Here is a 27,552-nt window from a genome sequence, read left to right as displayed (position 1 = left end):
ACGTCACACAAAGCGATATTAGCTTGTAAAATGTTATTGAATACAAAACTAGCATGTAACATCAGCTCAGAGCACTGCAAATCAATCATGACTGTGAACCAGTTACATTATGGTGGGGTAAAGAGCTGTCATTTCATTGAAGCTATTGGATTCAAGGAAAGGAAATACTGATGATCAAATCACACACTACATAGCCATAAACAAATGGGGGTTTAATTGTAATAACATATTTAATCCCATTTTGTTTGACAGTACACAAATAATAAATCCTTGCTCATTTTACATATTTTTGCGTTGTACCAGCAAGCATTTCATAAAGCATTTCAAAAACATCCTACACATCCTTTGTGACTATTTGCTGTTCTTGCTTTTCATCAAAAAAACATAAGTGCTTTTAATTATTTCTTTAAGTACATTATAATACAATAGAAACAAAACATAGATTTAAATATCAACAGGCTAACCACACATGAATGATTTTTTTCTTTATAAAACGTACCTGCCCCATGGAATATTTTGCCCTTAAGAAGCAAAAGAGAAAAAAAGAAGCTTGTGCTTCTCTGATTATTTTAACATGTCCATAGATTATATATGCAGCAGGAAGTGACATAACTGTTCTGTTTATGAGGAATGTACAATGTAGAGAAAAAGAGTATGAACATCTAAACAACGGATGTGATCTTAAAATTCTTCACACGACACACTGGTGCGGTATAGTTTTTTTTTTCTTTACATTACCATACCGACCTGTTAAACATTCAGCTTTCATTGTTTAAGTTCCTGAACTTTTGTTTAATGTGACCCACATTTGTTTCCTTTAATTGTAATAATCAAATGTGTTGTAAAAAACAAATTGTTTCAAAATGTTTCACAAAGCACTGGCCAAAACATTCCTGATACAAAAAAAAACAGGCAAAAAGTGGACAGAGTAGAAACATAAAAATGCATCCAGTGCATTATTCACTACAGTGCATACACATAAAGAGATTCTACAACAAACAAAACTCCTTCACTAAAGGCATTGCACAGTTCAAATTAACTTAAGAGGTGCAAAGTTGTCAAAAAGTTATTTGTTGCATGTACAGTAAAATGTCATATGATAGATTGTGACACATGAATATAACAGTCATTTCTGGCCTCAGCTGTAAAAACTGAAATAGAAGAGTGCCACCTACTGGTATTAAAGCACACATGTTTTGAAAATGCACATTTATAAGGCAAATCCAAAGGTTTAATTAAGTTTTTCTCTGACATTTTTTTGTATATAATACCTATACAGCATCCAACATACCTGAGCAGTCATATACAGTAGTAAGCAAGCCAAAAATTAAAAAAGTACAGCTAGTCAATACAAAAATATGCCATTATAACAAAGAATCCAATTTCCTATTTGACAAAAGTTTACATATAATCCAAATATTTTTGGTCACTGATTATTATATCCCCATATACAGTTCTCTCCATTATCTAGCATTCAACATTTTTAACAAATAAATACCAGGGAAAAAAGTTTAAATGTGGGCAGCTAAAAGATCCTTGATAAGAGCGACACTGGTGGACTATAAAAAAATAAATACAGCACAACATCTGCAGTATTCCCTTTACAAATCTGCTGAGTTTCTTGCTAAGACTAAAGAAGAAAGTGGTTTCCTGGGTCTATGCGTTGTGGTATCCATTTTTTTGGAAACCTTTTTTGGGTTCTACGTTCTCGTAAATGGAGAGTGCAGCAGTGTTTTGGTAGATTAGATCCACATTGGTTCCAGTTCTTGATCTGATGATGTCCATTGAACATTGGTTTAGGAAGACATACTGGTCCTACAGAGACATTGAGTACAAAGGTTCACCAACTGCAGCTTAGTGATCATCGATATGTAACACTTTTTATGACAAAATCAATGTGTATGAGACCGTGTCTTACCTCTGTCTGCACCATGAGGGGCCGGTGCATGCGCAAATCATGGACGATGCCATACACGTCCACAATATTTTCCCTTTCAATCTGAAAGATCAGACGGTCGATGGCTATGAAGGTACCTGTGCGCCCCACACCAGCACTGAGTAAACACACAGAGGAGGTAGGAGAATAAGACAGAATAACAGATAATAATCTTTTTATTCAAATTTCTGAAAACAGTTATATAGAAAAAAGTGCAAAAGTGTGTGTATGTGTGTGTTTGTAGCAGACCTGCAGTGGACCACAGTAGGAGAGTGTCTGGAGTATTGGTCCATGTGCTCTCTGACCAAATGTCTGAAGCTGATGAGGAGCTCAGTGGTTTCAGGTACCCCGTGGTCTGGCCACGCTGTGAAGTGGAACTGGCGCACTGTGCGGGTTTCGGCTGTTTTCATCTGAAAGACACACATGCATATAAAATAGTTGTGACTGAGAAATAGATGCATATGAAAACTCAAAAATGTTTCACTGAATTAATTACAGACAGCCGTGAATGTCCAGAGCAGAAGCACACCAAAACATACATTTTCATAATTACTGACAAGTTATATCACGCTTCCATGGAGCACACACCATTTTAAAATTGTAATTTTTTGGGCGTAAGGATTATTGTTTTAATGCATTGTGACTTTATTTCAAACTCCCAATTTAATTCATCTCTATGAGAGCATCAGGCCACAGGTTAAGTGTGTATCTTTAGTGCTGTGTGATTACTGCACATCCATTCAATTATTGACAAGTGTTGAGTATTGTTAGTTGACTCATATATCTAATAGGGCTCTGGGACAGGTACTCCAAACTAAAGTTGTTAAATAATCACTAATGGGTAACAACCTTTACACACACTGTTGATTTTTACCCTGCTAATAAGATTTTTTTTCCTATGTTACATCTTTCCACTTACATTTTTGATGTCAAAGTCCCTGATGGTCCAGTCTTCAAGTGGTATTTCAGAGGTTGTTTTCACAGTGATGTTTTCAAAGTGCCTGCTGCCAGAATTCCAGTACTGCTCACATTTCACCTGGAATAGGAAGACAGTGGTTGAGTTGTAACAGACTGCAAGTATTCAGCATTCAGAATATAGAAATTATCTGTATTCAATCTAGATTACATTTAGAAACCCCACTGTTTAGAGTAAAATTACTTTATGAATCATGTTTTTTTCATTGTACTGCATAAACAGCAGGGCCACACTTCCTCCACAGGTGACACTCACCTTAATATGCTCACTAGCATATTAATAGATGGATCACCCTCACATGCATAACTGAAAATTGGGTGTGTAGATGTGGTCACTGCTGGATGTGGTCTTTTGTGTTCCTACTTACTCTTCCCTGTTCATTGCAGCGTGTCAGCATGACCAGGGTCTGAACATTCTTCTCCCAGATCATCCTCCAGAAATCGCTGACTGTTGTGGGCAAAGGACCCTGAGCTGCAATGAATTCCTTCCTCGAGTTGTAACCCTGTCAAACAGAACACCAGCCCACCGAACACAAACACCCACTCTATTCAGATTTCAAGCAGATTCTCAAGTGTTTCAAACATCAGTGTAGATGAAGGTAGAATAGTTTAAATTGCATGGCGTTAAGCAAAAGAATAAGCAGCTATGTGGTACAGTAGGATGTTTACTGATACTGAAGCAATGACCGAGGCAGAGAGCTGATTCAAAGAGTGTCAGTACGCACCGGCATGTAGTTAGCATTGATGTAGTCATCATATGGACTCCCATGGATAATAGAGAGTTTCACCCTTGACGAGTCATCTAGGGGGTGAGAGCAAAGAATGAATGAAATGAAATAAATTAATAGAAAGGACTGTTATGTGTTATAGCAGAACTAATGCTCATTTTTCTGCAAAATTTAGGGAATTGAGATTAATTACTGCAGTCATATGTCTTTGTACTGTGTTACTGAACTGCAAGACAACTTTGATATCATGTCCGAACAAAAGTGTGATAATGGCAATAGGTATGATAGTGGATGATATAGTTTAAAGAGTAAAGAGTGTTATGGTTGGAAGCAGCAGAGGTGGATTGGTTGAAGTGACTCACAAGGAAGCACGTTGTTGTAGCGGTTCTTGGGCTTGTTCTCCAGAGTCAGAGCGCTTGTTTTTGACTGACCTGTACCAACAAGCTTCAGGTCCTTCGAAAGAAAGACAAAAATTGTGACAGTTGATTGGGTGGCTCAGAATATCCCCAAAATCTAGTGCCTGTACAGTTCCAGAGAAACAACGTAATAGTGGGGATGTACAATTGACAACATTTATGTCAGCAGTAAGCAGAAGTTTTCATGGTCCTTTTTTTGGCCTTTATCTACAATAAATATATAGCCTGCTATATATAACTGTAAAGCTGCTTCATTAGTACCTGTCTCCTAAACTTTACATTATTTAGCTTTCATTACATTGCATAACATTTCTTTTGGTACTACATCCCAATTAATTTCATGATATACACCATTTTAGGAATAATTTTAATATTGGTCCCAATGTCAAAATCATAATCAATAATTTTAAGCATTTATTCACTGATATGGTTAAGCCTTCAATATTGAGCTAATGTTTCACCTCAAACTCTTCTGCAAAGCCACAGTTGGAGTCTGCTTTCTGCTTCTTGTAGTAAGCCTCGTAGTCCTCCACCCTCACTGCCACACTTCTGCTCACACCAGAAGACAAGAGAAATAAGTTTTGTTATGGAAATCATTGATTGTTCCACTTGGTGCAATTAGTCTGTTCCTGACATAATGTGTAACTTTTGCTACGATTTAGAGGATTTATACTTACACTTTGGCTCTGGAAAAAAGGAGGAAAAAATGCAATATTGACAATTAGTTATAGCAACAATTATTTATCATTTACTTTAATTGTATAACAGCATAAAAATAAAAACCTTACCTCATAGAATGAATTTGGATATCGGATGAGTCTTTGTTGGATAACCTGCAGCATAAACAGTGAGTTTAGAGTTTAGTCCTCTTAACACCGACTTAATTTTTTTTTCACCAGTGATGATGGTGACAAACCTTTTCCAGTAGACAATGAAGCCAATGAGGATGAGGAAGAGAATGCAAAAAATTCCCAATGTTGTTCCGACAGCAAATCCAATGACGGCTAAAATTTCGACAAAGATTATGACAGATGATGACACAGAAAGAGACAATGAACATTTCTTCACATAATAGAAAGTTCACAGCAAAAAAAACAAAAAACACAACAAATAAAAACAAACCAGCTGGGTCTGAATGTGATACCTGGGTTCTGTGGGAGGACTACAGCAGAATATAAAGATGTTATTGAGAACAGTGACGTCTGAATGTTCACAAGGTCATTCTCCAGAATCAGACTGGTGAACAATACGATGGCATATCTGCAGGATTTAAAATAAACATAGTCAGTTTAGAGATTTAAAATTCTCTCTGTGTTTCTCTCTCTTTGCATATACAGTATTGTGCTTTCCACTCATATCTCAGAGCACCTCGTGCTGTAAATTAGCTAAATAATGCAATGCAATGACAGTCATTTTAATGCGTCCAGTACCCAGTAACACACGTATGTATATTTAACACACTTGACAAATTCTGTATCACTCCAGTTATTGCATTGTTCATACGTTTACGGCATCACTAGTCACTTGCAATTTTTATAATAATGATTTCACATAGTGCAATATCCCATAAAGAAAGGTCATCTTATCAGTTTTTAACAAGTAGTTCCATTATTGAGAAGTAACTATATTATCTGCAACTGAATATCTGGTTTCAATACTTACTGGTATTTTCCAGTGGCCTTGAGGATACCATTAGAGTAGCTGCCATATTGATCTTCATCTCCTATTTCTATGCTCAGATCATTCCCTCCACTGCGTGATTGGATGTTGTTGTCTTTCACTGTTGCCAGGTATACAAGAGTACTCTTTTCAGTCCACTGTTTGTACGTTTTCCCCAAGTAGATCGTCAGATCAGAACTGTTAGTTTCTGAAGGGACAGGAATTGCAGATCACAGTTATGGGCTTTTGGCAGGAAAGTTATTTTTATTCATCATGTAAAATAAATAAATAAAACAGTAAGTAACACTTGGGATAATTAAACTGCTATCAGGCATTCGAGTCATGCTAAACAAAGGCTCCTAAACAAGGGATTACAACAGACATAATCACAACAATCTGACATTAAGAGGTGAAAAGGAAACTCACTAGGGAGATTGTTTGCCACCAGAACACCAACATGAGTGATTGGACCTTTCGTGTCATCCAGGAGCTTGGAATCGATCTGAAGGGAGAACTTGTTGTACGTTTTCTCAGTCACTGCTACCAGTTTCTCATAATCTTGTGCAATTGGTGGCTCTACAAAAAATATGTGAAAGAAAAGATTAGATTTTGAGAAGTTCTTTCTCAAATATTGCTAAAATATAATAGTAATTAAAAGTTCAAAGCTGTAATTATATTGTCAACAAAGAATAATGTCCTACTTGTGATGCCTGTCTTGCAGCTGAGAGACACCGGAGTGCTGGGTAATCCACAGCTCAGCACCTTCAAACTCAGATTGTACACAGAGTAGTGGTTGAGCCCAGTGATAGTGTGACTACAGTTTGGGTTGCAGGTTCTTTTCAAGTTTGCCTCAGGGATGTCATCTCCAGTGATCTGGAAGCCTGTGTAATTGCCTTCAGGATTTGTCCAGGACAGGATGAGTTCTGCATTTATTTTGTTTGGAGCTTCATATGAAAACATTTTTGTTGGGCTTGCATCTGCAGCAGAAACAGATATTAAAGTCAATGAATATAACATTTTCAGTGTATTTGGGTGGTTTAAAACTTATGATATAGCAAAATATCTCTGCTATATAATTTATACGGAGTAGCCATCATTTACTATCATAATAATAACTATGATCATATTATTCCTTATGAAATAATAACTAAAAACCCAAAATTGAAAACTTTACTTATAACCTAGAATCACTCCTATTTTCACAGTTAAATGACACATTTATTTGAAAAAAGGCTGCAATATGTCTATATGAAATGAATCAAGCTGCTGTTATGACCATACTTGTGCATTTGGAAATTGAGGTTGGATCACTCTGTGTTCCATCTGAGGTCTCTGTGATGACTTTCACTGTGTAGCGGCTGCCAGGAACCAGGTCGTTGATAGTATGTTCTTGTTTTTTAATTTTGTAATAGTAAGTGATTGGACCATCTGATATTTGCAAGGTCAAATTGTAACTATAGCTGGTTTTGGTTTGTTCCGGTTCTTTCCACTTGACTGTAATGCTCTTCTCGCCTGTAGAAGCCTCAAGATCCCTCACACCGAATGGCTCTGATTGTTTTAAAGAGATTTGAGAAATGTAAAGGTTAATACATACAGTAAAGGAGCAAGAGGAAATGGCTTGTGCCTTCATGGTTTGAAATAAAGAAATACAAAAATAAAGTCCTTACTTGTGGTGGCCCAACTCTGAACCCTGTCACTCTTAAAATCCATCACCCCAACTGTTACCACAGAGATGTTGTAGGAAGTCCCAGAATCCAAGAAAGCAAAAGTATAGCTGTTGTGTGTGGTATTGATGTATCCACTTCCCAAGGATGATATATTTGTCAGCTTGTAGTAGAATGATCCATTGGTCATCAGAGGAGCAGCCATCCATTTAATGGTAATGGAGTCGGTTGTCTTCATCACGATCTCAATTGGTCCAGGAGGGTTTGGAACTTAGGGGACGGGAGTACAGCATGTCAACATCAAAACTCAACAAAGCCATGCCTGGTTAAATGGTCTGTTGTTTATAAAACACAAATATTTGACATTACAGCAGGACATTTTCCAAAGCTACTACTGTATACTGTATACTGTTTTAGTTACTCTATCTTCTACTAGTTTCCAGTCACTGCATCCCCTTAAAATTCAACTTTCAGAAATTTGCTTAAGACAGGTAAACCATTACAGTAAATATGTAATTGCCTTTAGTTTTTGGGAAATTGCCATTCACGGTAGTGCCAATAATCTGGTTCAATATATAAATGATTGCCTGTTTATCCATTACATTTTCCTACAATGTGGTTTGTCAATGCAACACCTGTCTGCTGCTATGTAGGCTGAATAAAAAAACAAGAACATGCTGACTTATAATCAATAACAGGCAAATTAAGTGAAAAAAGTTGTTGTTTTTTGTCCTTCCACACATGTGTGCAGTCATACAGAGGGGACCTGTTTGATGCCAGAGAAGTGCACTCTTACATGCTTTCTTTGAGTGCCATCATGTCCTTGAAAGCACCATCAAGGTTTGAACATGCTCACAACTTCAATACTATGTGATTACATGTGCAAGGCAAAGAATACAATATAGGCCCTATGTTTGACAAAATTCAAGTTGTGTAAACTGTGGTTTCCTAGAAAACACAGCAGATGACAAAACACAACACAAAACCTTAAAAAACACACACACAAAAAAAACAAATTCATCATACTTACAGGTAGCATTAGTGATCTTTTCAGAAGATACATTGAAGGGTCCACTATGTGAGATCACCCAGACGGTATATTTCGTTCCAGCTGACAGGCTCTCAAACAGCACAGAGGTACTGGTAGATTTAATCAACTGTGGCTGAAAACCTGAGGAAGTGCTGGCTAGATAAACCATATAATACTCCACGTTCCCAGGAGGATTTGTCCATGACACCAGGATTGAACTATTGGAGCCCTGGCTGGAGACACTGGGGTGCACTGCCTCAGGTCCTGTTAATGTGTGGAGGAGGAAAGATTATAGCTGGTCACCTTTACAGTTTGAAATAAATAAACAGAAATGGCAAGTCAGAGTCTTACTAGTGTACTGAGAGATGCAGGACGCGTTCCCTTCTATGCCATCCTTGGCCTTGACAAAAACACAGAAGGTGCAGGCGGTGCCAGGGGTGAGCTCTGAGATCTCTGTGACTTCTTCTGCCAGGGTTTTACTTTTGTTGCCACATACAGTTGTCTTAACCAGATATGTATAGTCATCCTTGTACTCTTGCGGTTTTATCCAAACCAGACGTATAGCAGTTGTGTTCAAGGTTTCAGCCTGCAACTCCCTAACATTATGTGGCCCTACAAACAGAGTAGAAAGTGTTTTTTATGAATCAACATTAAGCTCAAGGATTTCTTTCATATATATCAAATAAGTAGCACTCATGTAGCAAATGCTACAGAGACAGCTAAAACTTAAAGGAATAATGAATATTTAATTGTTATTTTCTTCGCACGTTATAGTTAATTTGGGATTAATATTGTTTCTTGCCACATGTGTTATACATACGTGTGAAGTAGGATACTGTCACAGGATCTGCTGGGGTGCCATCTGCTGCTTGTGTAGTGACAATGAAGCTGTAGTTGCTCCCAGAAAGAAGTCCAGTGAATGTGTATGTTGTATTTCTGATTTGAGAAAGAGATCCATTTGTGTCCTGCACCACGTATGAGTAGTACGATTTTTTGTCCGGCTGCTCCCACACCAAAGTCACTGAATTTGTGGTGATTTCTGTCTGTCTCAGCATAGTTACAGGATACGGTCCTGAGAAAATGAGACAGAAACATGACGTGACATGAATTTTGAAGGGTGTGTTTTCTTGTATCACATCTGGGATAGAAAGGTAGAATAAATTGTGTCTGTGCTTCCCCGTGAACAAGAGGAAAGATTACAATGAGCAAAACCTCACAGTTTTCAAGTATTTAAAACAACATTTTGGGGCTTTGGAGAGCTAAATTAAACAAGATTTACAAATAATACTTACAAATACAAAATAAATAGGACTAAATGAAATGATGAAGGAGACACATTTTGATAGCTTGTACATTAAGTTGATTAAATTCATTGCATTATGGAAGAAGAATGTGGAAGTCAGGAGATCAAAGCAATAACTAGTTGGGAGAAAGAACTGCCAACAAGCTTCCTTAAAAATGTAGCTACTTTAACCCACCACTAAAAATAAGTAGCCTGGATGCCTCTGTAGTTAGTAACTACAGACCCATATCAAATCTACCCTTCATAAATAAAATAATCAAAACACCTTAGAACTTTTTAACATCAAACCGAATCTTCAGCACTGAAACTGTTCGTATAAACACTGATTCTGACAAAATGTTATTCCTCCTGTTACCTTGGCACTGTTGACCATTTAATACTACTAGACAGACTGGAAAACAGGGTTAAATAGAAAGATAGAATAAATTGTGTTCATGCTTATCCATGAACAGTAGGATTGATTACAGTGAGAAAAACTTGTTTCTGTGTTCATATGAGCACCTATAATTATTTTAAAAAGACTCTGAACCTATTCTTAAATAAAAGGGCTGATAAAAAAAAGAAAAATAAAGACTAAAAAAACTATAGGTGATTGTTCCCACAGTAATACCCCTGGTGTGTGTTAATTACACTCACTGGTGTAGTTTTCTGCTGTCACAGCTGTGCTCTCATGATTCTGCACGCCTACAGTAACAACAGAGATATTGTAGGGAGTTCCAGATTGGAGACCGGATAGCAGGAACCAGTTGTCTTGGATTATAACAGAGCCTTTGACAGTGGATACACTGAAGTTGTATGGAGAGTGGTCCATGTCCTCTGGAAAGGCCCAGCTAAACTTGATGGAGTCCACAGTCTGCAATTTCACCGTGATGAGGCCAGGAGGGTTGGGAACTGAATGGGCGAAAGAACACTATTTCATTTGTGCTCAGTTACAATCTACAATACTACTGCACTACAGGCATTTTCAAAATAACCTCTGGTAAAAATAAAAACATAATGTATCACAATGGGGACTCACAAGTTGCGTTGCACTTTTCACTTGAATTATTACTTTCAGAAGGTATACTTCTGGTGATCACCACCACACAGTAAAGCACTCCTGGTTTCAGGCCATGAAACACTGTGTTTGTTGTAGTGTTGCTCAGATCCGTGTTGTTTTTCTCTAGCTGTGAGTCTCTGTAGAGCAGGACAGTGTAGGAATCCACCAGCCCTGACGCAAGCTTCCAACTCACTGACATGTCAGTTGTGCTTCCGATAGCAACGATGTCAGAAACTGCTTCAGGCTCTGGAAAAAAAAAGATTTAAATTCAATGTAATTTATATTTAGAAACTCAATTTTAGGTCTACTTGAGCTAATGAAAACACACACATTAAGTTAACTTGAACACATACACAAGGCTGGGTAGAAACTGAATAATTATAGCATAACACAATCAAAATGTAAGGGCAATCTGACCAAAATTACATTTGAGATGTAAAATCCTGAAATACAATTTCTAAACCTGTAGTTTTCCTAACCCTTTTATTATTTGTGCAGTATCTTTCTACCTCAAATTTGACAAGTTATTCTTAAAGGGGCACTCCTCACAATGGGAATCCAATACATTCTAGGTATAATCTTGACTTGGTTATGGGACTTACTCTTTTTCAGCAGAAAGCTTTTATAAATTAAAATACTGGAAGAGTGGAGTATGAAACAAGTGGGAAGGGGAAGTCTAATGAAAGGCACTGTTGCATTATGGATATTGTATGCTCCAGTGTTTGGGGAGATTGACCCATATCAGAGCCTAAAAGCCATTACATTTCTGCCTCTGCTGCTTTGATGGAGTACCCCTTACAGAGTAATCATAATACAGTTTTATAATCCTTAGTTTAGTATTACTCACCGCAACTCTGATTATGTAAATTCATCTTTTTAGCCAGCAACAATGAGTTATATATTTAAATAAAAAAGAGTAAGAAACTTTGAAGGCATACTTGTGTAGGTTGTTATGCTTTCCACAGTGGACTTGACTCCCTCTACAACTGTGAACACCTCGAAAATGTATGGTGTTCCAGGGATCAGATTGAAGAAGGTGTAATTTTCCACATTCACTGAATTATTATGAACCACCTCGGTGCCAAGGAGCGCTTTCACCAGGTAGGAGTAGGAAGGCTTATGATCACTTTGTCTGAGCCACGTCAGCTGGATGGCAGTTGGTTTTGTATCTGTCACTGTGAGGTTGGTCACTGCTTTGGGCACTGCAGCACAAAGAGCAAAGGCTTATGTAAAATACAACAATGAAAACGTGTATTTTGCATTTTTTTGGTATCCTATGTATGTAGATACTGCTGAACTCATTAAAGTTTCAGCAGTTTGACAGCATTTCAATGTAAGGCCTTACTTGTGTAACTGAAGGTCTGTTCTGCTGTGGATTTAATTCCTTGTGCTGCCATTGTTGTGACACTGATATTGTATCTAGTTCCTGGCTGCAGATCAGGTACATCAGTGCTAGTATTATTGACTGTTTGGTTGTTAACAAGTGTTCCTGTAACATTGTAGGTTTGAACAATGTATTCGTAGTACGGCATGACATCCAATGGTAATGACCATTTCACTTTTATTGAGGTGGTGGAATTAGGGCTGGCTACAAGATTCGACACAGGTTTGGGCACTAAAAAAAACAAAACAAGCAAGGACAATTTTAATTGCAAACAAAAATAAGAAGAAATTTCTATATAAATAACACATTTATAAAAAATGTATTAGAATATAGAACAAATATTACAAACAGTGCAAAATGAATGTAATCCCCCCAGGAATAGAGAGACACTTACGAGTGAACACAGATTTACTGACAGCCGAGCTCATTAAATTTTGGGGCCCAACTGTTTTCACAGTTATATGGTATTCAGTTCCAGAGGACAGCAGGGACAGCATTTTTTCATTGACTGTGCTGCTCTCATTTTGTGAATTCCCACCCTTGGGCTGGTAGGTGATATGGAAGCTGATGTCTGGAGCACCCTCCATCTGGATGGGAGTCGCCCATTGCAGATAGAGCAAAGTGTCTGTCACCTGACTGATACGGATGGAACCAGGAGGCGTGGGAACTAAAAGGTATGAATAACAGTTTCAATAATGACTGATTTCAGGTACACAAACACATACTTTATTGTTTATATTTTTCTATTATTGATTTGCTACTGATTATTATTTGAGGACCTCTTGTACTGATATAGATGGAAATATAGGTTATTATGTACGTGAGAAAATTGTCAGATAATATTGTTTCTATGATTCTGTCATTCAGATCTGATTTAATGGTTTAAACCCACTGCATTAGACTACATGCAATTACTGCACAATATCTGAAAATGACAAAAAACGACAGCACGATGTTGAACTTACCAGTGGCAAACGGATACTGGTCAGACGTATTGCTGAACTTTCCAGCTACGGCCGTCACTGTGATGACGAAGACTCTCCCAGGATGTAAACTGGTAAAGTGGGCTGTGGTGATTGTTGTTGTATTGCTATATGAATATTGCAGATTCTCATTTGAGATGTTCACCATGTAGTAATCCACCCTCCCTTCAGGTAAAGTCCATTTGATGTTCAGATTATCGGTTCCTTTTGCTGTGACCATGATATTTTCAGGATTCACAGGCCCTACACATTTAAAAAAAAACTGAATACTCATTCACAATAGGCCACATCTTGAAATGGCATACATAAAATATGGTTAAAAAAAATAAATAACTGTGGCATAACAGCAAATTAATAATAATAATAATATTATATAAATAATGAATGCATATAGTCCTATCTTTCTAAACATATATTTTTTTAACTTTTAAGGTTTAATTAATTTTAGCTTCTATTTTTTGTTTTGCTTGCTTTATGTTATAACTTTTGCTTCTACAAATATGTCCTTTCCCTCATAAAATATGGACCTACTTGTGGCAATAGGTGTTGTGGTTCCTTCTCCCATGTTTGAGGAATCTCCAGCAACTGCAGCCACAGTAACATTGTACTTGGTTCCAGGGATTAAACCATTGATCGTAAAGGAGGTTTCACTGGTGGTGCTATTGAGGACTTTCTCTTCCGCAGTCCACAGAACTATGTACGAGGTTGTGTTGCCCTCCGGTTGAGTCCAGGTCAGAGATACAGATGATGTTGTGACCACAGTCTCAGTGAGATTATTCACCACAGCAGGTTCTGAGAAGATGAGAGGAATAAAAACAACATGTTGTTTACAGCTGTTGAAGAATACATTGACTGACATACATTTATGTCAGTCAGTGTATTGTGGGGAGATAAAGGAATAGAACATTTTGCATTTTCTGATACCATGTGCAAATAGGAAACCTAACTCTTGTCACAATTGTGCATGTTTAAATTGAAAATGTTAAACACAGAATGTATGGCTTACTTGTGAATGAGGAGAATATGTAGGGGTCTCCTTCTGTTTTACTATCACTTGCGATGGCAACAACTGTAATTGTGTAGTTTGTACCAGGGCTCAAGTTAGATAACTCAGCAAGACTTGTGTTTGTGGATGTTATCTCTGGTGTTCCACCGTTGTGCCACTGCACCCTGTACTTAAAGTTGTCACCAGATGACTTCCATTTCAGTGAGATGGCAGATGTGTACGTGGACACGACAAGTCCCTTAATTATATCCGGTTCTAAAGGAGAGGAGAGGAGGGGAGAAGAGAGGAGAGGAGAGGAGAGGAGAGGAGAGGAGAGGAGAGGAGAGGAGAGGAGAGGAGAGGAGGGGAGGGGAGGGGAGGGGAGAGGAGAGGAGAGGAGAGGAGAGGAGAGGAGAGGAGAGGAGAGGAGAGGAGAGGAGAGGAGAGGAGAGGAGAGGAGAGGAGAGGAGAGGAGAGGAGAGGAGAGGAGAGGAGAGGAGAGGAGAGGAGAGGAGGGGAGAGGAGGAGAGATGATCCAAAACATCAAAATAAGCGATGGAGATAACAGAAACATCAACACGAAGAAATCGATCAAAATGTAAGAAAAGCAAAAACAACAAAGTACAACATTTAGTATCAGCACCATCATCAACTAAAATGGTGCATTGTTAATATTTTGGAGCAAGAACCTAGATCCTGGACATATAGCTCTGAAAGGAGAGTTGAAATCAACGCATTTCGTCTTCTCCTCAGCAGACTATCACTACCTGACAGTATGGACCACATTTAAATGCTTACTTACTTGTGTACCGAGATACAGTAGTACTCTGTCCTTCAGTGTGACCATCACCTGCCACTGCAGTAACAGTTATTGTATAATGGACACCCGCAGCCAGGTTAGTAATGGTCTTGGATGTTACATTGACACTGCAGCTATCATTTATATTTCCACCTGTCCATTGTACTTTATAGGTGGAGCTGTTTCCCTCTGGTTTGGTCCAGCTCAGAGACAAAGAGGATGTTGTGAATGCAGTGATAGTGATATTCCTGACTATATCAGGCTCTGTGAGTAACAAACAGGTGGATGTAAAGGAGAAAAGATGACATTGAATCATAATTTATCGAAGGCAAAGTGCAGATGTACCATCATTGGAAAACCACAGTAAAAAAGGTTAACTGTTAAAGATTATCATACAGGTATGTAGTTGTTTTGTTTATGGATCATATTAAAATGTTTCCATTGAATTAAGGTCACAGTAGTTACAGTAGCAAATTATGAAGATGACTCATCCATTCATCGAGCATGCTTGCATTATATGATCCATTTTGAGTTGGTGGTATCACTACACTTCTTCGGGTGAGAGGTGACCAAACCACCTCATGTCACTTCTGTCTTTCCTCAATCACCAAGCTTTTCACACTATGATAAAATGTGCCACCCAGTGGAGAAAAACTCATTTCAACAGCTGTTTCCATGACCTCATTCTTTCAGTCAGTCACTGGACCAATATTAACAAAAACAAGAAAATCTAGATTCTGATGTCTGATGTCCAAACTAGCACACAACAACAGCAACCTTGTGTGTTATACCAAATTCAAACCACTCCAGTGCACACTAATAACAGATGCCATCTTATTGTCCTAAAACCATAAGTTCCCCAGACTTTACCTTACCCTAACCATGTGTCCTTAGACTATCACTACCTGACAGTATGAAACACATTTAAATTATACTTACTTGTGTACTGAGATACAGTAGCACTCTGTCCTTCAGTGTGACCATCATCTGCCACTGCAGTAACAGTTATTGTATATTGGACACCAGCAGTTAGGTTAATAAAGATCTTAGATGTTTCAGTCATATTCGCAAGCACATTGATTTCTCCACCTGTCCACTGTACTTTATAGGATGAGCTCTTTCCTTCAGGTTTAGTCCAGGTCAGAGACAAAGAGGATGTTGTAATTTCACTTACAGTGAGATTCCTGACTACATCAGGCTCTGTGAGTGACAGACAGGTGGACACAGAGGAGAAAAAATGACAGTAAAACATACAATTGACATAACACTACATACGGAAACATCATTGTTGGAGTAGAACTACAATGTTGCATTTATAAGGAAAACATATAATATTAAATGCAGTTAGTGATGCACTGCACGTCTTACTTGTATACTGTGAAACTGTCTTTGCCTCTCCTACTGTTTCATTATCTCCAGCCACTGCAATGACTGTAAAATTGTACTGCACTCCAGCAGTCAGTGCCGTGATATTTATTTTTGTTTCACTGACATTAACATCACCGTTGTTTGTCCCATCAGTCCACTGTACTCTATAGAAGGGGCTGTTTCCTTCAGGTTTAGTCCAGTTCAGAGACACAGAGGATGTTGTGAATTCACTGACACTGAGACTTTTGACAATTTCAGGGTCTGTGAGGGAAGAGGAGTCACATGAGGAAATAAAGAGTTTGAAAAATAAATACATTGTAATTGTTAATGCGAACAACAACTTCAACGCTACATCTGCTGGCCAAACCAGCAGGCAACACAATCAGCAGCTATCTAACCCTCAACAGGTGTCCTCAGCAGACTATCACTACCTGACAGTATGGACCACATTTAAGTCCTTACTTACTTGTGTACTGAGATACAGTAGCACTCTGTCCTTCAGTGTGACCATCATCTGCCACTGCAGTAACAGTTATTGTATATTGGACACCAGCAGTTAGGTTAGTAATGATCTTAGATGTTTCTGTCACCGTTGCAGTCCCATTGATTTCTCCACCTGTCCACTGTACTTTATAGGATGAGCTGTTTCCTTCAGGTTTAGTCCAGTTCAGAGACACAGAGGACGTTGTGAATTCACTGACACTGAGATTTCTGACTACTTCAGGTTCTGTGAGGGAAGAGGAGTCACATGAGGAAATAAAGAGTTTGAAAAATAAATACATTGTAATTGTTGCCCCAGTGACACTATCAAGCGGCCTCCATGTAGTTGAATATTTATCTAGAATCCTTATAGTCTGGGATCCACCTTGATCTGGACCAAAACAAATCCCGACCATTGCTTCACAGGTGAGCTCTCTTGTTTATTAACGCGAACAACAACCTCAACGCTACATCTGCTGGCCAAACCAGCAGGCAACACAATCAGCAGCTGTCTAACCCTCAACAGGTGTCCTCAGCAGACTATCACTACCTGACAGTATGGACCACATTTAAGTCCTTACTTACTTGTGTACTGAGATACAGTAGCACTCTGTCCTTCAGTGTGACCATCATCTGCCACTGCAGTAACAGTTATTGTATATTGGACACCAGCAGTTAGGTTAGTAATGATCTTAGATGTTTCTGTCACTGTTGCAGTCCCATTGATTTCTCCACCTGTCCACTGTACTTTATAGGATGGGCTGTTTCCTTCAGGTTTAGTCCAGGTCAGAGACACAGAGGATGTTGTGAATTCACTGACACTGAGACTTTTGACAATTTCAGGGTCTGTGAGGGAAGAGGAGTCACATGAGGAAATAAAGAGTTTGAAAAATAAATACATTGTAATTGTTAATGCGAACAACAACTTCAACGCTACATCTGCTGGCCAAACCAGCAGGCAACACAATCAGCAGCTATCTAACCCTCAACAGGTGTCCTCAGCAGACTATCACTACCTGACAGTATGGACCACATTTAAGTCCTTACTTACTTGTGTACTGAGATACAGTAGCACTCTGTCCTTCAGTGTGACCATCATCTGCCACTGCAGTAACAGTTATTGTATATTGGACACCAGCAGTTAGGTTAGTAATGATCTTAGATGTTTCTGTCACCGTTGCAGTCCCATTGATTTCTCCACCTGTCCACTGTACTTTATAGGATGAGCTGTTTCCTTCAGGTTTAGTCCAGGTCAGAGACACAGAGGACGTTGTGAATTCACTGACACTGAGATTTCTGACTACTTCAGGTTCTGTGAGGGAAGAGGAGTCACATGAGGAAATAAAGAGTTTGAAAAATAAATACATTGTAATTGTTGCCCCAGTGACACTATCAAGCGGCCTCCATGTAGTTGAATATTTATCTAGAATCCTTATAGTCTGGGATCCACCTTGATCTGGACCAAAACAAATCCCGACCATTGCTTCACAGGTGAGCTCTCTTGTTTATTAACGCGAACAACAACCTCAACGCTACATCTGCTGGCCAAACCAGCAGGCAACACAATCAGCAGCTGTCTAACCCTCAACAGGTGTCCTCAGCAGACTATCACTACCTGACAGTATGGACCACATTTAAGTCCTTACTTACTTGTGTACTGAGATACAGTAGCACTCTGTCCTTCAGTGTGACCATCATCTGCCACTGCAGTAACAGTTATTGTATATTGGACACCAGCAGTTAGGTTAGTAATGATCTTAGATGTTTCTGTCACTGTTGCAGTCCCATTGATTTCTCCACCTGTCCACTGTACTTTATAGGATGGGCTGTTTCCTTCAGGTTTAGTCCAGGTCAGAGACACAGAGGACGTTTTGATTTCACTGACAGTGAGATCCCTGACTATATCAGGCTCTGTGAGTGACAGATAGGTAGACGCAAAAGAGAAAACATGGTAGTGAAACATGATTCACCGAAGACAAAGTACAGGAGTAACATCATCAGAAAACCACAGTAAAAAAGGTTAACTGAAGGAGGTATTAAACTGACTATAATGGCAACATATAATATTAAATGCTGATAGTGATGCACTGCACATCTTACTTGTATACTGTGAAACTGTCTTTGCCTCTCCTACTGTTTCATTATCTCCAGCCACTGCAGTGACGGTAAAATGGTACTGCACTCCAGCAGTCAGTGCAGTGACATTTATTTTTGTTTCACTGACATTAACATCCCCGTTGTTTGTCCCATCAGTCCACTGTACTCTATTTAAGGGGCTGTTTCCTTCAGGTTTAGTCCAGGTCAGACACACAGAGGATGTTGTGAATTCACTGACACTGAGATTTCTGACTACTTCAGGTTCTGTGAGGGAAGAGGAGTCACATGAGGAAATAAAGAGTTTGAAAAATAAATACATTGTAATTGTTAACGCGAACAACAACTTCAACGCTACATCTGCTGGCAAAAACCAGAAGGCAACACAATCAGCAGCTGTCTAACCCTCAGCAGGTGTCCTCAGCAGACTATCACTACCTGACAGTATGGACCACATCCTTACTTACTTGTGTACTGAGCTACAGTAGCACTCTGTCCTTCAGTGTGACCATCATCTGCCACTGCAGTAACAGTTATTGTATATTGGACACCAGCAGTTAGGTTAGTAATGATCTTAGATGTTTCTGTCACTGTTGCAGTCCCATTGATTTCTCCACCTGTCCACTGTACTTTATAGGATGAGCTGTTTCCTTCAGGTTTAGTCCAGGTCAGAGACACAGAGGATGTTGTGAATTCACTGACACTGAGATTTCTGACTACTTCAGGTTCTGTGAGGGAAGAGGAGTCACATGAGGAAATAAAGAGTTTGAAAAATAAATACATTGTAATTGTTGCACCAGTGACACTATCAAGCGGCCTCCATGTAGTTGAATATTTATCTAGAATCCTTATAGTCTGGGATCCACCTTGATCTGGACCAAAACAAATCCCGACCATTGCTTCACAGGTGAGCTCTCTTGTTTATTAACGGGAACAACAACCTCAACGCTACATCTGCTGGCCAAACCAGCAGGCAACACAATCAGCAGCTGTCTAACCCTCAACAGGTGTCCTCAGCAGACTATCACTACCTGACAGTATGGACCACATTTAAGTCCTTACTTACTTGTGTACTGAGCTACAGTAGCACTCTGTCCTTCAGTGTGACCATCATCTGCCACTGCAGTAACAGTTATTGTATATTGGACACCAGCAGTTAGGTTAGTAATGATCTTAGATGTTTCTGTCACCGTTGCAGTCCCATTGATTTCTCCACCTGTCCACTGTACTTTATAGGATGAGCTGTTTCCTTCAGGTTTAGTCCAGGTCAGAGACACAGAGGATGTTGTGAATTCACTGACACTGAGATTTCTGACTACTTCAGGTTCTGTGAGGGAAGAGGAGTCACATGAGGAAATAAAGAGTTTGAAAAATAAATACATTGTAATTGTTAACGCGAACAACAACTTCAACGCTACACATGCTGGCCAAACCAGCAGGCAACACAATCAGCAGCTATCTAACCCTCAACAGGTGTCCTCAGCAGACTATCACTACCTGACAGTATGGACCACATTTAAGTCCTTACTTACTTGTGTACTGAGATACAGTAGCACTCTGTCCTTCAGTGTGACCATCATCTGCCACTGCAGTAACAGTTATTGTATATTGGACACCAGCAGTTAGGTTAGTAATGATCTTAGATGTTTCTGTCACCGTTGCAGTCCCATTGATTTCTCCACCTGTCCACTGTACTTTATAGGATGAGCTGTTTCCTTCAGGTTTAGTCCAGGTCAGAGACACAGAGGATGTTGTGAATTCACTGACACTGAGATTTCTGACTACTTCAGGTTCTGTGAGGGAAGAGGAGTCACATGAGGAAATAAAGAGTTTGAAAAATAAATACATTGTAATTGTTGCACCAGTGACACTATCAAGCGGCCTCCATGTAGTTGAATATTTATCTAGAATCCTTATAGTCTGGGATCCACCTTGATCTGGACCAAAACAAATCCCGACCATTGCTTCACAGATGAGCTCTCTTGTTTATTAACGGGAACAACAACCTCAACGCTACATCTGCTGGCCAAACCAGCAGGCAACACAATCAGCAGCTGTCTAACCCTCAACAGGTGTCCTCAGCAGACTATCACTACCTGACAGTATGGACCACATTTAAGTCCTTACTTACTTGTGTACTGAGCTACAGTAGCACTCTGTCCTTCAGTGTGACCATCATCTGCCACTGCAGTAACAGTTATTGTATATTGGACACCAGCAGTTAGGTTAGTAATGATCTTAGATGTTTCTGTCACCGTTGCAGTCCCATTGATTTCTCCACCTGTCCACTGTACTTTATAGGATGAGCTGTTTCCTTCAGGTTTAGTCCAGGTCAGAGACACAGAGGATGTTGTGAATTCACTGACACTGAGATTTCTGACTACTTCAGGTTCTGTGAGGGAAGAGGAGTCACATGAGGAAATAAAGAGTTTGAAAAATAAATACATTTTAATTGTTGCACCAGTGACACTATCAAGCGGCCTCCATGTAGTTGAATATTTATCTAGAATCCTTATAGTCTGGGATCCACCTTGATCTGGACTAAAACAAATCCCGACCATTGCTTCACAGGTGAGCTCTCTTGTTTATTAACGGGAACAACAACCTCAACGCTACATCTGCTGGCCAAACCAGCAGGCAACACAATCAGCAGCTGTCTAACCCTCAACAGGTGTCCTCAGCAGACTATCACTACCTGACAGTATGGACCACATTTAAGTCCTTACTTACTTGTGTACTGAGCTACAGTAGCACTCTGTCCTTCAGTGTGACCATCATCTGCCACTGCAGTAACAGTTATTGTATATTGGACACCAGCAGTTAGGTTAGTAATGATCTTAGATGTTTCTGTCACCGTTGCAGTCCCATTGATTTCTCCACCTGTCCACTGTACTTTATAGGATGAGCTGTTTCCTTCAGGTTTAGTCCAGGTCAGAGACACAGAGGATGTTGTGAATTCACTGACACTGAGATTTCTGACTACTTCAGGTTCTGTGAGGGAAGAGGAGTCACATGAGGAAATAAAGAGTTTGAAAAATAAATACATTGTAATTGTTAACGCGAACAACAACTTCAACGCTACATCTGCTGGCCAAACCAGCAGGCAACACAATCAGCAGCTATCTAACCCTCAACAGGTGTCCTCAGCAGACTATCACTACCTGACAGTATGGACCACATTTAAGTCCTTACTTACTTGTGTACTGAGATACAGTAGCACTCTGTCCTTCAGTGTGACCATCATCTGCCACTGCAGTAACAGTTATTGTATATTGGACACCAGCAGTTAGGTTAGTAATGATCTTAGATGTTTCTGTCACTGTTGCAGTCCCATTGATTTCTCCACCTGTCCACTGTACTTTATAGGATGAGCTGTTTCCTTCAGGTTTAGTCCAGGTCAGAGACACAGAGGACGTTTTGATTTCACTGACAGTGAGATCCCTGACTATATCAGGCTCTGTGAGTGACAGATAGGTAGACGCAAAAGAGAAAACATGGTAGTGAAACATGATTCACCGAAGACAAAGTACAGGAGTAACATCATCAGAAAACCACAGTAAAAAAGGTTAACTGAAGGAGGTATTAAACTGACTATAATGGCAACATATAATATTAAATGCTGATAGTGATGCACTGCACATCTTACTTGTATACTGTGAAACTGTCTTTGCCTCTCCTACTGTTTCATTATCTCCAGCCACTGCAGTGACGGTAAAATTGTACTGCACTCCAGCAGTCAGTGCTGTGACATTTATTTTTGTTTCATTGACATTAACAGTCTCGTTGCTTGTCCCATCAGTCCACTGTACTCTATAGAAGGGGCTGTTTCCTTCAGGTTTAGTCCAGTTCAGAGACACAGAGGATGTTGTGAATTCACTGAGACCGAGACTTTTGACTACATAAGGCTCTGTGAGTGACAGACAGGTGGACGCAAAGGAGAAAAGATGACAGTAAAATATAATTTGTCTTTGACAAAGCACATTAAAAACATTATCACAGGAATGTTTAAAATGTAACTTAATGTAAACATGCTCTGAATCTGAGAGCAAATAAATGGCAAGTTTTTTTGAAAGAAAAAGCTGAGCAGTGTGACTTTTTGATCAGTGGATCAAAACCTTTGATCCAAATGTCATAAAATGGCTACCATAACATTCTTGACTATCTCAGGCTCTGTGGAACAAAGAAGGGTAACACTGGAAGTAGATATTTGAAGTTATTTGCAAATATTTGGAGTCAGACATTAAGAATTCTATTCATCATCTTACAATTTAAGCCAAAATTCAACGGATACTTACTTGTGTACTGAGAAATAACTTGACTCATTCCTTCAGTTCTACCATCATCTGCCACTGCAGTTACAGTTATAGTGTACTTTTTCCCAACTCCCAGTTGAGTAATGGTTTTAGATGTTTCAGTCACATTTCGTGTGTTTCCGTCCCACTGGACTTTATAGAAGGAGATGTTTCCTGTTGGTTTATTCCAGCTGAGACTTATAGATGTTGTACTGATTCCAGTGACATTAAGATCGATGACTCGTTCAGGCTCTGTGAGTGGCAGAGAGGTGGGTGGGGGAGAAAATATTGATATTTTAGGTTTTCATTACTCATTATATGTGTAACACATCATAATCATCTTTGTATTTCTGTGTATTCATACTGAAAGCACTTTGTTTGTAGTCGTACAAACAACAGAGCAAACAGGCTGAATCTTTAATATAACATGAAAACGCTTTAGATAATTCACTGCATAATTTGCGGATGACTGGAATACAAGTGATTTGACAAAGTAAATTGACTTACTAGTTGTGACCACTTTGCAGCAGTTCAAACAATCAAGGGAGATATTATAGACAGCTCCAGGACTCAGACCAACTAAAGAACCATTTCCAGATATGTTTGAAACGGATAAGCTGCAGTTTGGTTTAGATTGAAACTCGATTGTTGTTGTTGTTGTTGTTATTATTATCGTTTCATTGTTGTCACATTCACGATCTATGAGGTAGGCGAACGAGGACAAGAACAAGAAGAAAAACAAGACCAAAAAGAAGAAATGAGCACAACTAGATTCTTTAAAAAAAAAAGCAAAATTCCTTTAAAAAACTTTTTTGACAGGAGTGACGTAATTGACAAGCCTATATTAAACACCAAATGTGGTATTCTGTGAGAACTTGCATTTCTTTAAATATGCAGAGAAAAATGAACAGAAATGAGGCACATGAAACAAAATAAGGAAACAGCTAGTGTGTACTTACCGGCACATGCAGCTCGGGAGTCCTGTGGGGATAAAGGCAGAGAAAAGCAAAGTAAATCATCTTGCACCAGTAGAGGTCAGCATTGAGTTTGAAAAAACCACAAAGCATCCAACAGAAACCTAACCTCCTGTTCATATCATCAGAGAATTGAGTGAGGACTGCTAGAAAAAGCACTGAGTAGAACTGTTGTTGAAGCGGTCATATGTCCACAGTTTCTTAAACTGCCTTTGTAATCCCATGTCACACATGATATGTGGTCCCTGCAGTGAAATGACACAATGAGGCACCTTTCTCTCATTCTCTTTGTGGCTGCCAAAAAACAAACCATGTATCTGGTCATAGCTGTTAAACTCTGATAAGAAAGCAACATATGCAGATTATTAAATCAGTAGTTTGCTTATTTTTTATGTACATTTTATTTCCCAACATGATGGTCTCAAAGCCTTTTTCACATTCCCAAGAATTAAAAACTCTGATGGGGAGATGCTGAGTTCTTGATAGGGATGGATATCAAAACAATACACATTTATCAAACTTTACTGGAGGTCAGCAAAAAAGAGGTTTTCAGTGGGTGGTATGTTGAGTCAGACCTTGTTGGCCTAAAAAAAGCCAAATTTAAATATATTGTCTAAGCATGGTGTAATCAGACAGTGAAATAACAACCATGTGTAAATTAATACGTCCATGCTCTTCTGTGACGTAAATTAACACCCAAAAGTTCTGTATTTTGAGATAAAGCCCCATGGTAACAGATGAATAGATCGTGTTTGTATGCCAGTAAGTACGCACAAGGAAGTAAACTCTCCTAATCATTATGGAGAATACTGTTCTCTGCTTGTAGGATTACAGCTTTTTTTCTTTCATGCTCCAACGATTACTGACAAATGTTGTTCACAGCAAGCCATAATATCAAATGTGGTCCTACAATTTTATATCCATACACCTCTTTCTCCATACTTTTATTCAGGTTACCACCTGTGACCTGGTATCAGGACTAAACACAAAGCACTGGTTACAAAAGCACTTATTAGCCAAAACTTAAACAGTCTAGTGGCACTGTTTACCACACAGCTAAACATTAAACAGAAGACATCATCACTCAAAACTGCATCACCCTCTCCTCTCAGTTCCCCTGAAAAAAGATCATAGATAGGACCGATCATTAACTCTCCCTAACACTGAAAGAGTGGGCATTACATCAGTCTTGCACTACAAAAGATCTAATCAGGGTGTAGTTGGAAATTAAATACGAAAGGACAAGTGCAGGTATTTCTCACTGTGCAGGATACAGACTAAATGATATGTTGTAAGCAATACTCAAAATACAGTTTGATTGTGGATATATTCCAAAATAGACTGATAGTACAATTGCCAACCATTTTATCAATATGAGGGTAGCCTCAATTTTTCAATATAAAATGCAATACAGTTCAACAGCACCACAAACTATAGCCTCCAAAATGACCAGAGTCTTTACAAATTGGGCTGCAACTGGTGATTATTTTGATTATTTTCATTACTGATTAATATGATTGATGTCTTATTTTTTCTGACCAACAGTCTAAAAGTCAAAGAGTTACATGAAACAGAGAAAATCAGACAATGTTCAAACTAGACAAACTGGACACAATGAATATTTGGCATTTTTGTTTGAAAATACACTCAAATTATTAATTATTGATAAATAATAAATAATTTTTAAGCCTTCTCTTATTCAGCAGTAAAGATACATTGTGTATTAATGTGCTAACAATCTGTCGTATATTCCTTAAGTACATTTAGAGTAACACTTACATTGTAAATGTTATACAGCATGTTTTGCATTTTATAGGTGCGGTATGAGGTAATTGTTTTTGGCAATAAAGAGAAGAGGATTGCTGTCAGTAAACATCTCGAGTCACTCTCTCTAAAAACTAGCGACCAAGTCCGAAACCTTGGCGTGCTGATAGGCTCAGATCTGACCTTCAGCAGTCATATCAAATCAATCACCAAAACAGCCTTCTATCAGCTTAAGAACATATCCAGAGTGAAGGGTTTTATGTCCCAAACAGACCAGGAGAAGTTGATTCATGCTTTCATCTCCAGTAGACTCGACTACTGTAACGGTCTTCTGACTGGACTCCCACAAAAAAGCATTAAACAACTGCAGCTCATTCAGAACGCTGCAGCCCGAGTTTTGACCAGAACAAAGAGATCAGAGCACATTACTCCAGTTCTAAAGTCTTTACACTGGCTCCCAGTCAGCTATAGAATAGATTTTAAAGTTCTGCTACTGGTCTACAAATCACTGAATGGTTTAGGTCCAGAATACATGAATGACATGTTAGTAGAATATAAACCCAGTAGAGCTCTGAGATCTACTGACTCAGGTCAGATAGTGGAGCCCAGAGTTCAGACTAAACATGGTGAAGCAGCTTTTAGCTGTTATGCTGCACACAACTGGAACAAACTACCAGCAGAACTGAAATCAGCCCCAACTGTGAATATTTTTAAATCCAGGTTAAAAACACTTCTCTTCTCCTGTGCTTATGATTGAGCTCTTTCAAAGCACTTTAAATTTTAATCTTTCATTTGCACTCTATGTCCTTTTAATGATTTTAAAGCAAATCATTATTTTATGCTGCAATCTTATTTTTAATGCTCTATTATAGTATTTTATGTCTCTCTCTTTCTATGTTTCTGTACTTTGTTTTTATTATTAGTGTGTGTGTGGGGTGGGGGGGGGGTATGTATGTGTTTACTATGATTGGGTTTTATTTTTATTTCTCAAATTCAATGTTTTTTTTCAATTTTTTCTGTTAAATGTTTGTTTTATGTAAAGCACATTGAGTTGCCACTGTGTATGAAATGCGCTATATAAATAAAACTGCCTTGCCTTGCCTTGCCTTGCCTATAGTCACACCCAGGCAAAAGGGAATTGGAATTTTTCAATAGAACAGAATAGGAAAGACGAGACTTTGATAAAAACAAAGGTCCTGCGTTTAATAATGCCCCTACCACCCGCCCGTCCATGGAGACCAGTGTCCTCTCCTTATCTTTTCCTTCTCTATTCAAAACAGTCACCTTGCCCTTCCTACCAACCGTCTGGGACCCTATTCTTTCTGAAGTACGAGGGTGCCACACAGTGGTGCACGACAGGTTCAAAGCTTCAGTGCTCTTGGTTCTGGTGGATGGTTTTTACATGTTATATGATAAAGTCAGTACAATACAACACTATGTGTTGAGAAACCTCATTACCAGTGTCAATACGACATACATTTCAATAAAATGGGATGCGTGTGCGTTTCTTCTTTTACGGAAGTCACATACAGTATTTGACACTTGATATGATAATTCAGTATAATACTCAACCAACCAACCGACCATTACCTTAAATTATCAGCTAGATTGTGTCACTTTGGGTGGGTTTTGTACACTTACTGGCACAACAGCCTATGAGGAAGTTGGCATCTGTATAC

At 38.9% G+C, this 27,552-nt stretch overlaps 1 protein-coding gene across 1 annotated transcript in view; it reads right to left on the bottom strand.

Annotated features, from left to right (window-relative positions):
* Window positions 1-213: 213 nt before the first annotated feature.
* The window catches only part of ptprja (protein tyrosine phosphatase receptor type Ja), a 39,470-nt gene continuing 12,131 nt past the window's right edge, over window positions 214-27,552 (bottom strand). Inside the window, exons 2-43 of the mRNA XM_062420938.1 lie at window positions 24,095-24,116; window positions 23,643-23,834; window positions 23,139-23,387; window positions 22,490-22,750; window positions 21,574-21,834; window positions 20,376-20,636; window positions 19,910-20,170; window positions 19,311-19,571; window positions 18,850-19,110; window positions 18,400-18,660; window positions 17,801-18,061; window positions 16,736-16,996; window positions 16,270-16,530; window positions 15,841-16,101; window positions 14,905-15,165; window positions 14,124-14,378; window positions 13,649-13,909; window positions 13,100-13,360; window positions 12,529-12,801; window positions 12,096-12,365; window positions 11,689-11,952; window positions 10,730-10,996; window positions 10,348-10,602; window positions 9,229-9,480; window positions 8,760-9,020; window positions 8,409-8,672; window positions 7,382-7,648; window positions 6,996-7,262; window positions 6,416-6,691; window positions 6,141-6,290; window positions 5,718-5,922; window positions 5,200-5,315; window positions 4,972-5,059; window positions 4,844-4,888; window positions 4,517-4,604; window positions 4,002-4,092; window positions 3,637-3,713; window positions 3,280-3,414; window positions 2,856-2,972; window positions 2,186-2,346; window positions 1,919-2,054; window positions 214-1,815 (exon numbers count right to left, since the gene is read on the bottom strand). Of these exons, the coding sequence (XP_062276922.1) occupies window positions 1,657-1,815; window positions 1,919-2,054; window positions 2,186-2,346; window positions 2,856-2,972; window positions 3,280-3,414; window positions 3,637-3,713; window positions 4,002-4,092; window positions 4,517-4,604; window positions 4,844-4,888; window positions 4,972-5,059; window positions 5,200-5,315; window positions 5,718-5,922; window positions 6,141-6,290; window positions 6,416-6,691; window positions 6,996-7,262; window positions 7,382-7,648; window positions 8,409-8,672; window positions 8,760-9,020; window positions 9,229-9,480; window positions 10,348-10,602; window positions 10,730-10,996; window positions 11,689-11,952; window positions 12,096-12,365; window positions 12,529-12,801; window positions 13,100-13,360; window positions 13,649-13,909; window positions 14,124-14,378; window positions 14,905-15,165; window positions 15,841-16,101; window positions 16,270-16,530; window positions 16,736-16,996; window positions 17,801-18,061; window positions 18,400-18,660; window positions 18,850-19,110; window positions 19,311-19,571; window positions 19,910-20,170; window positions 20,376-20,636; window positions 21,574-21,834; window positions 22,490-22,750; window positions 23,139-23,387; window positions 23,643-23,834; window positions 24,095-24,116 (8,856 nt within the window). The 3' untranslated portion in view covers window positions 214-1,656. The remainder of the gene's footprint in view (window positions 1,816-1,918; window positions 2,055-2,185; window positions 2,347-2,855; window positions 2,973-3,279; window positions 3,415-3,636; window positions 3,714-4,001; window positions 4,093-4,516; window positions 4,605-4,843; window positions 4,889-4,971; window positions 5,060-5,199; window positions 5,316-5,717; window positions 5,923-6,140; window positions 6,291-6,415; window positions 6,692-6,995; window positions 7,263-7,381; window positions 7,649-8,408; window positions 8,673-8,759; window positions 9,021-9,228; window positions 9,481-10,347; window positions 10,603-10,729; window positions 10,997-11,688; window positions 11,953-12,095; window positions 12,366-12,528; window positions 12,802-13,099; window positions 13,361-13,648; window positions 13,910-14,123; window positions 14,379-14,904; window positions 15,166-15,840; window positions 16,102-16,269; window positions 16,531-16,735; window positions 16,997-17,800; window positions 18,062-18,399; window positions 18,661-18,849; window positions 19,111-19,310; window positions 19,572-19,909; window positions 20,171-20,375; window positions 20,637-21,573; window positions 21,835-22,489; window positions 22,751-23,138; window positions 23,388-23,642; window positions 23,835-24,094; window positions 24,117-27,552) is intronic.

The sequence above is a fragment of the Scomber scombrus genome, chromosome 6 (genome assembly GCF_963691925.1).
Source record: "Scomber scombrus chromosome 6, fScoSco1.1, whole genome shotgun sequence".
Taxonomy (NCBI): domain Eukaryota; kingdom Metazoa; phylum Chordata; class Actinopteri; order Scombriformes; family Scombridae; genus Scomber; species Scomber scombrus.
The sequence above is the reverse complement of the archived record's forward strand: the minus strand, read 5'-3'. Positions and strand labels throughout refer to the sequence as shown.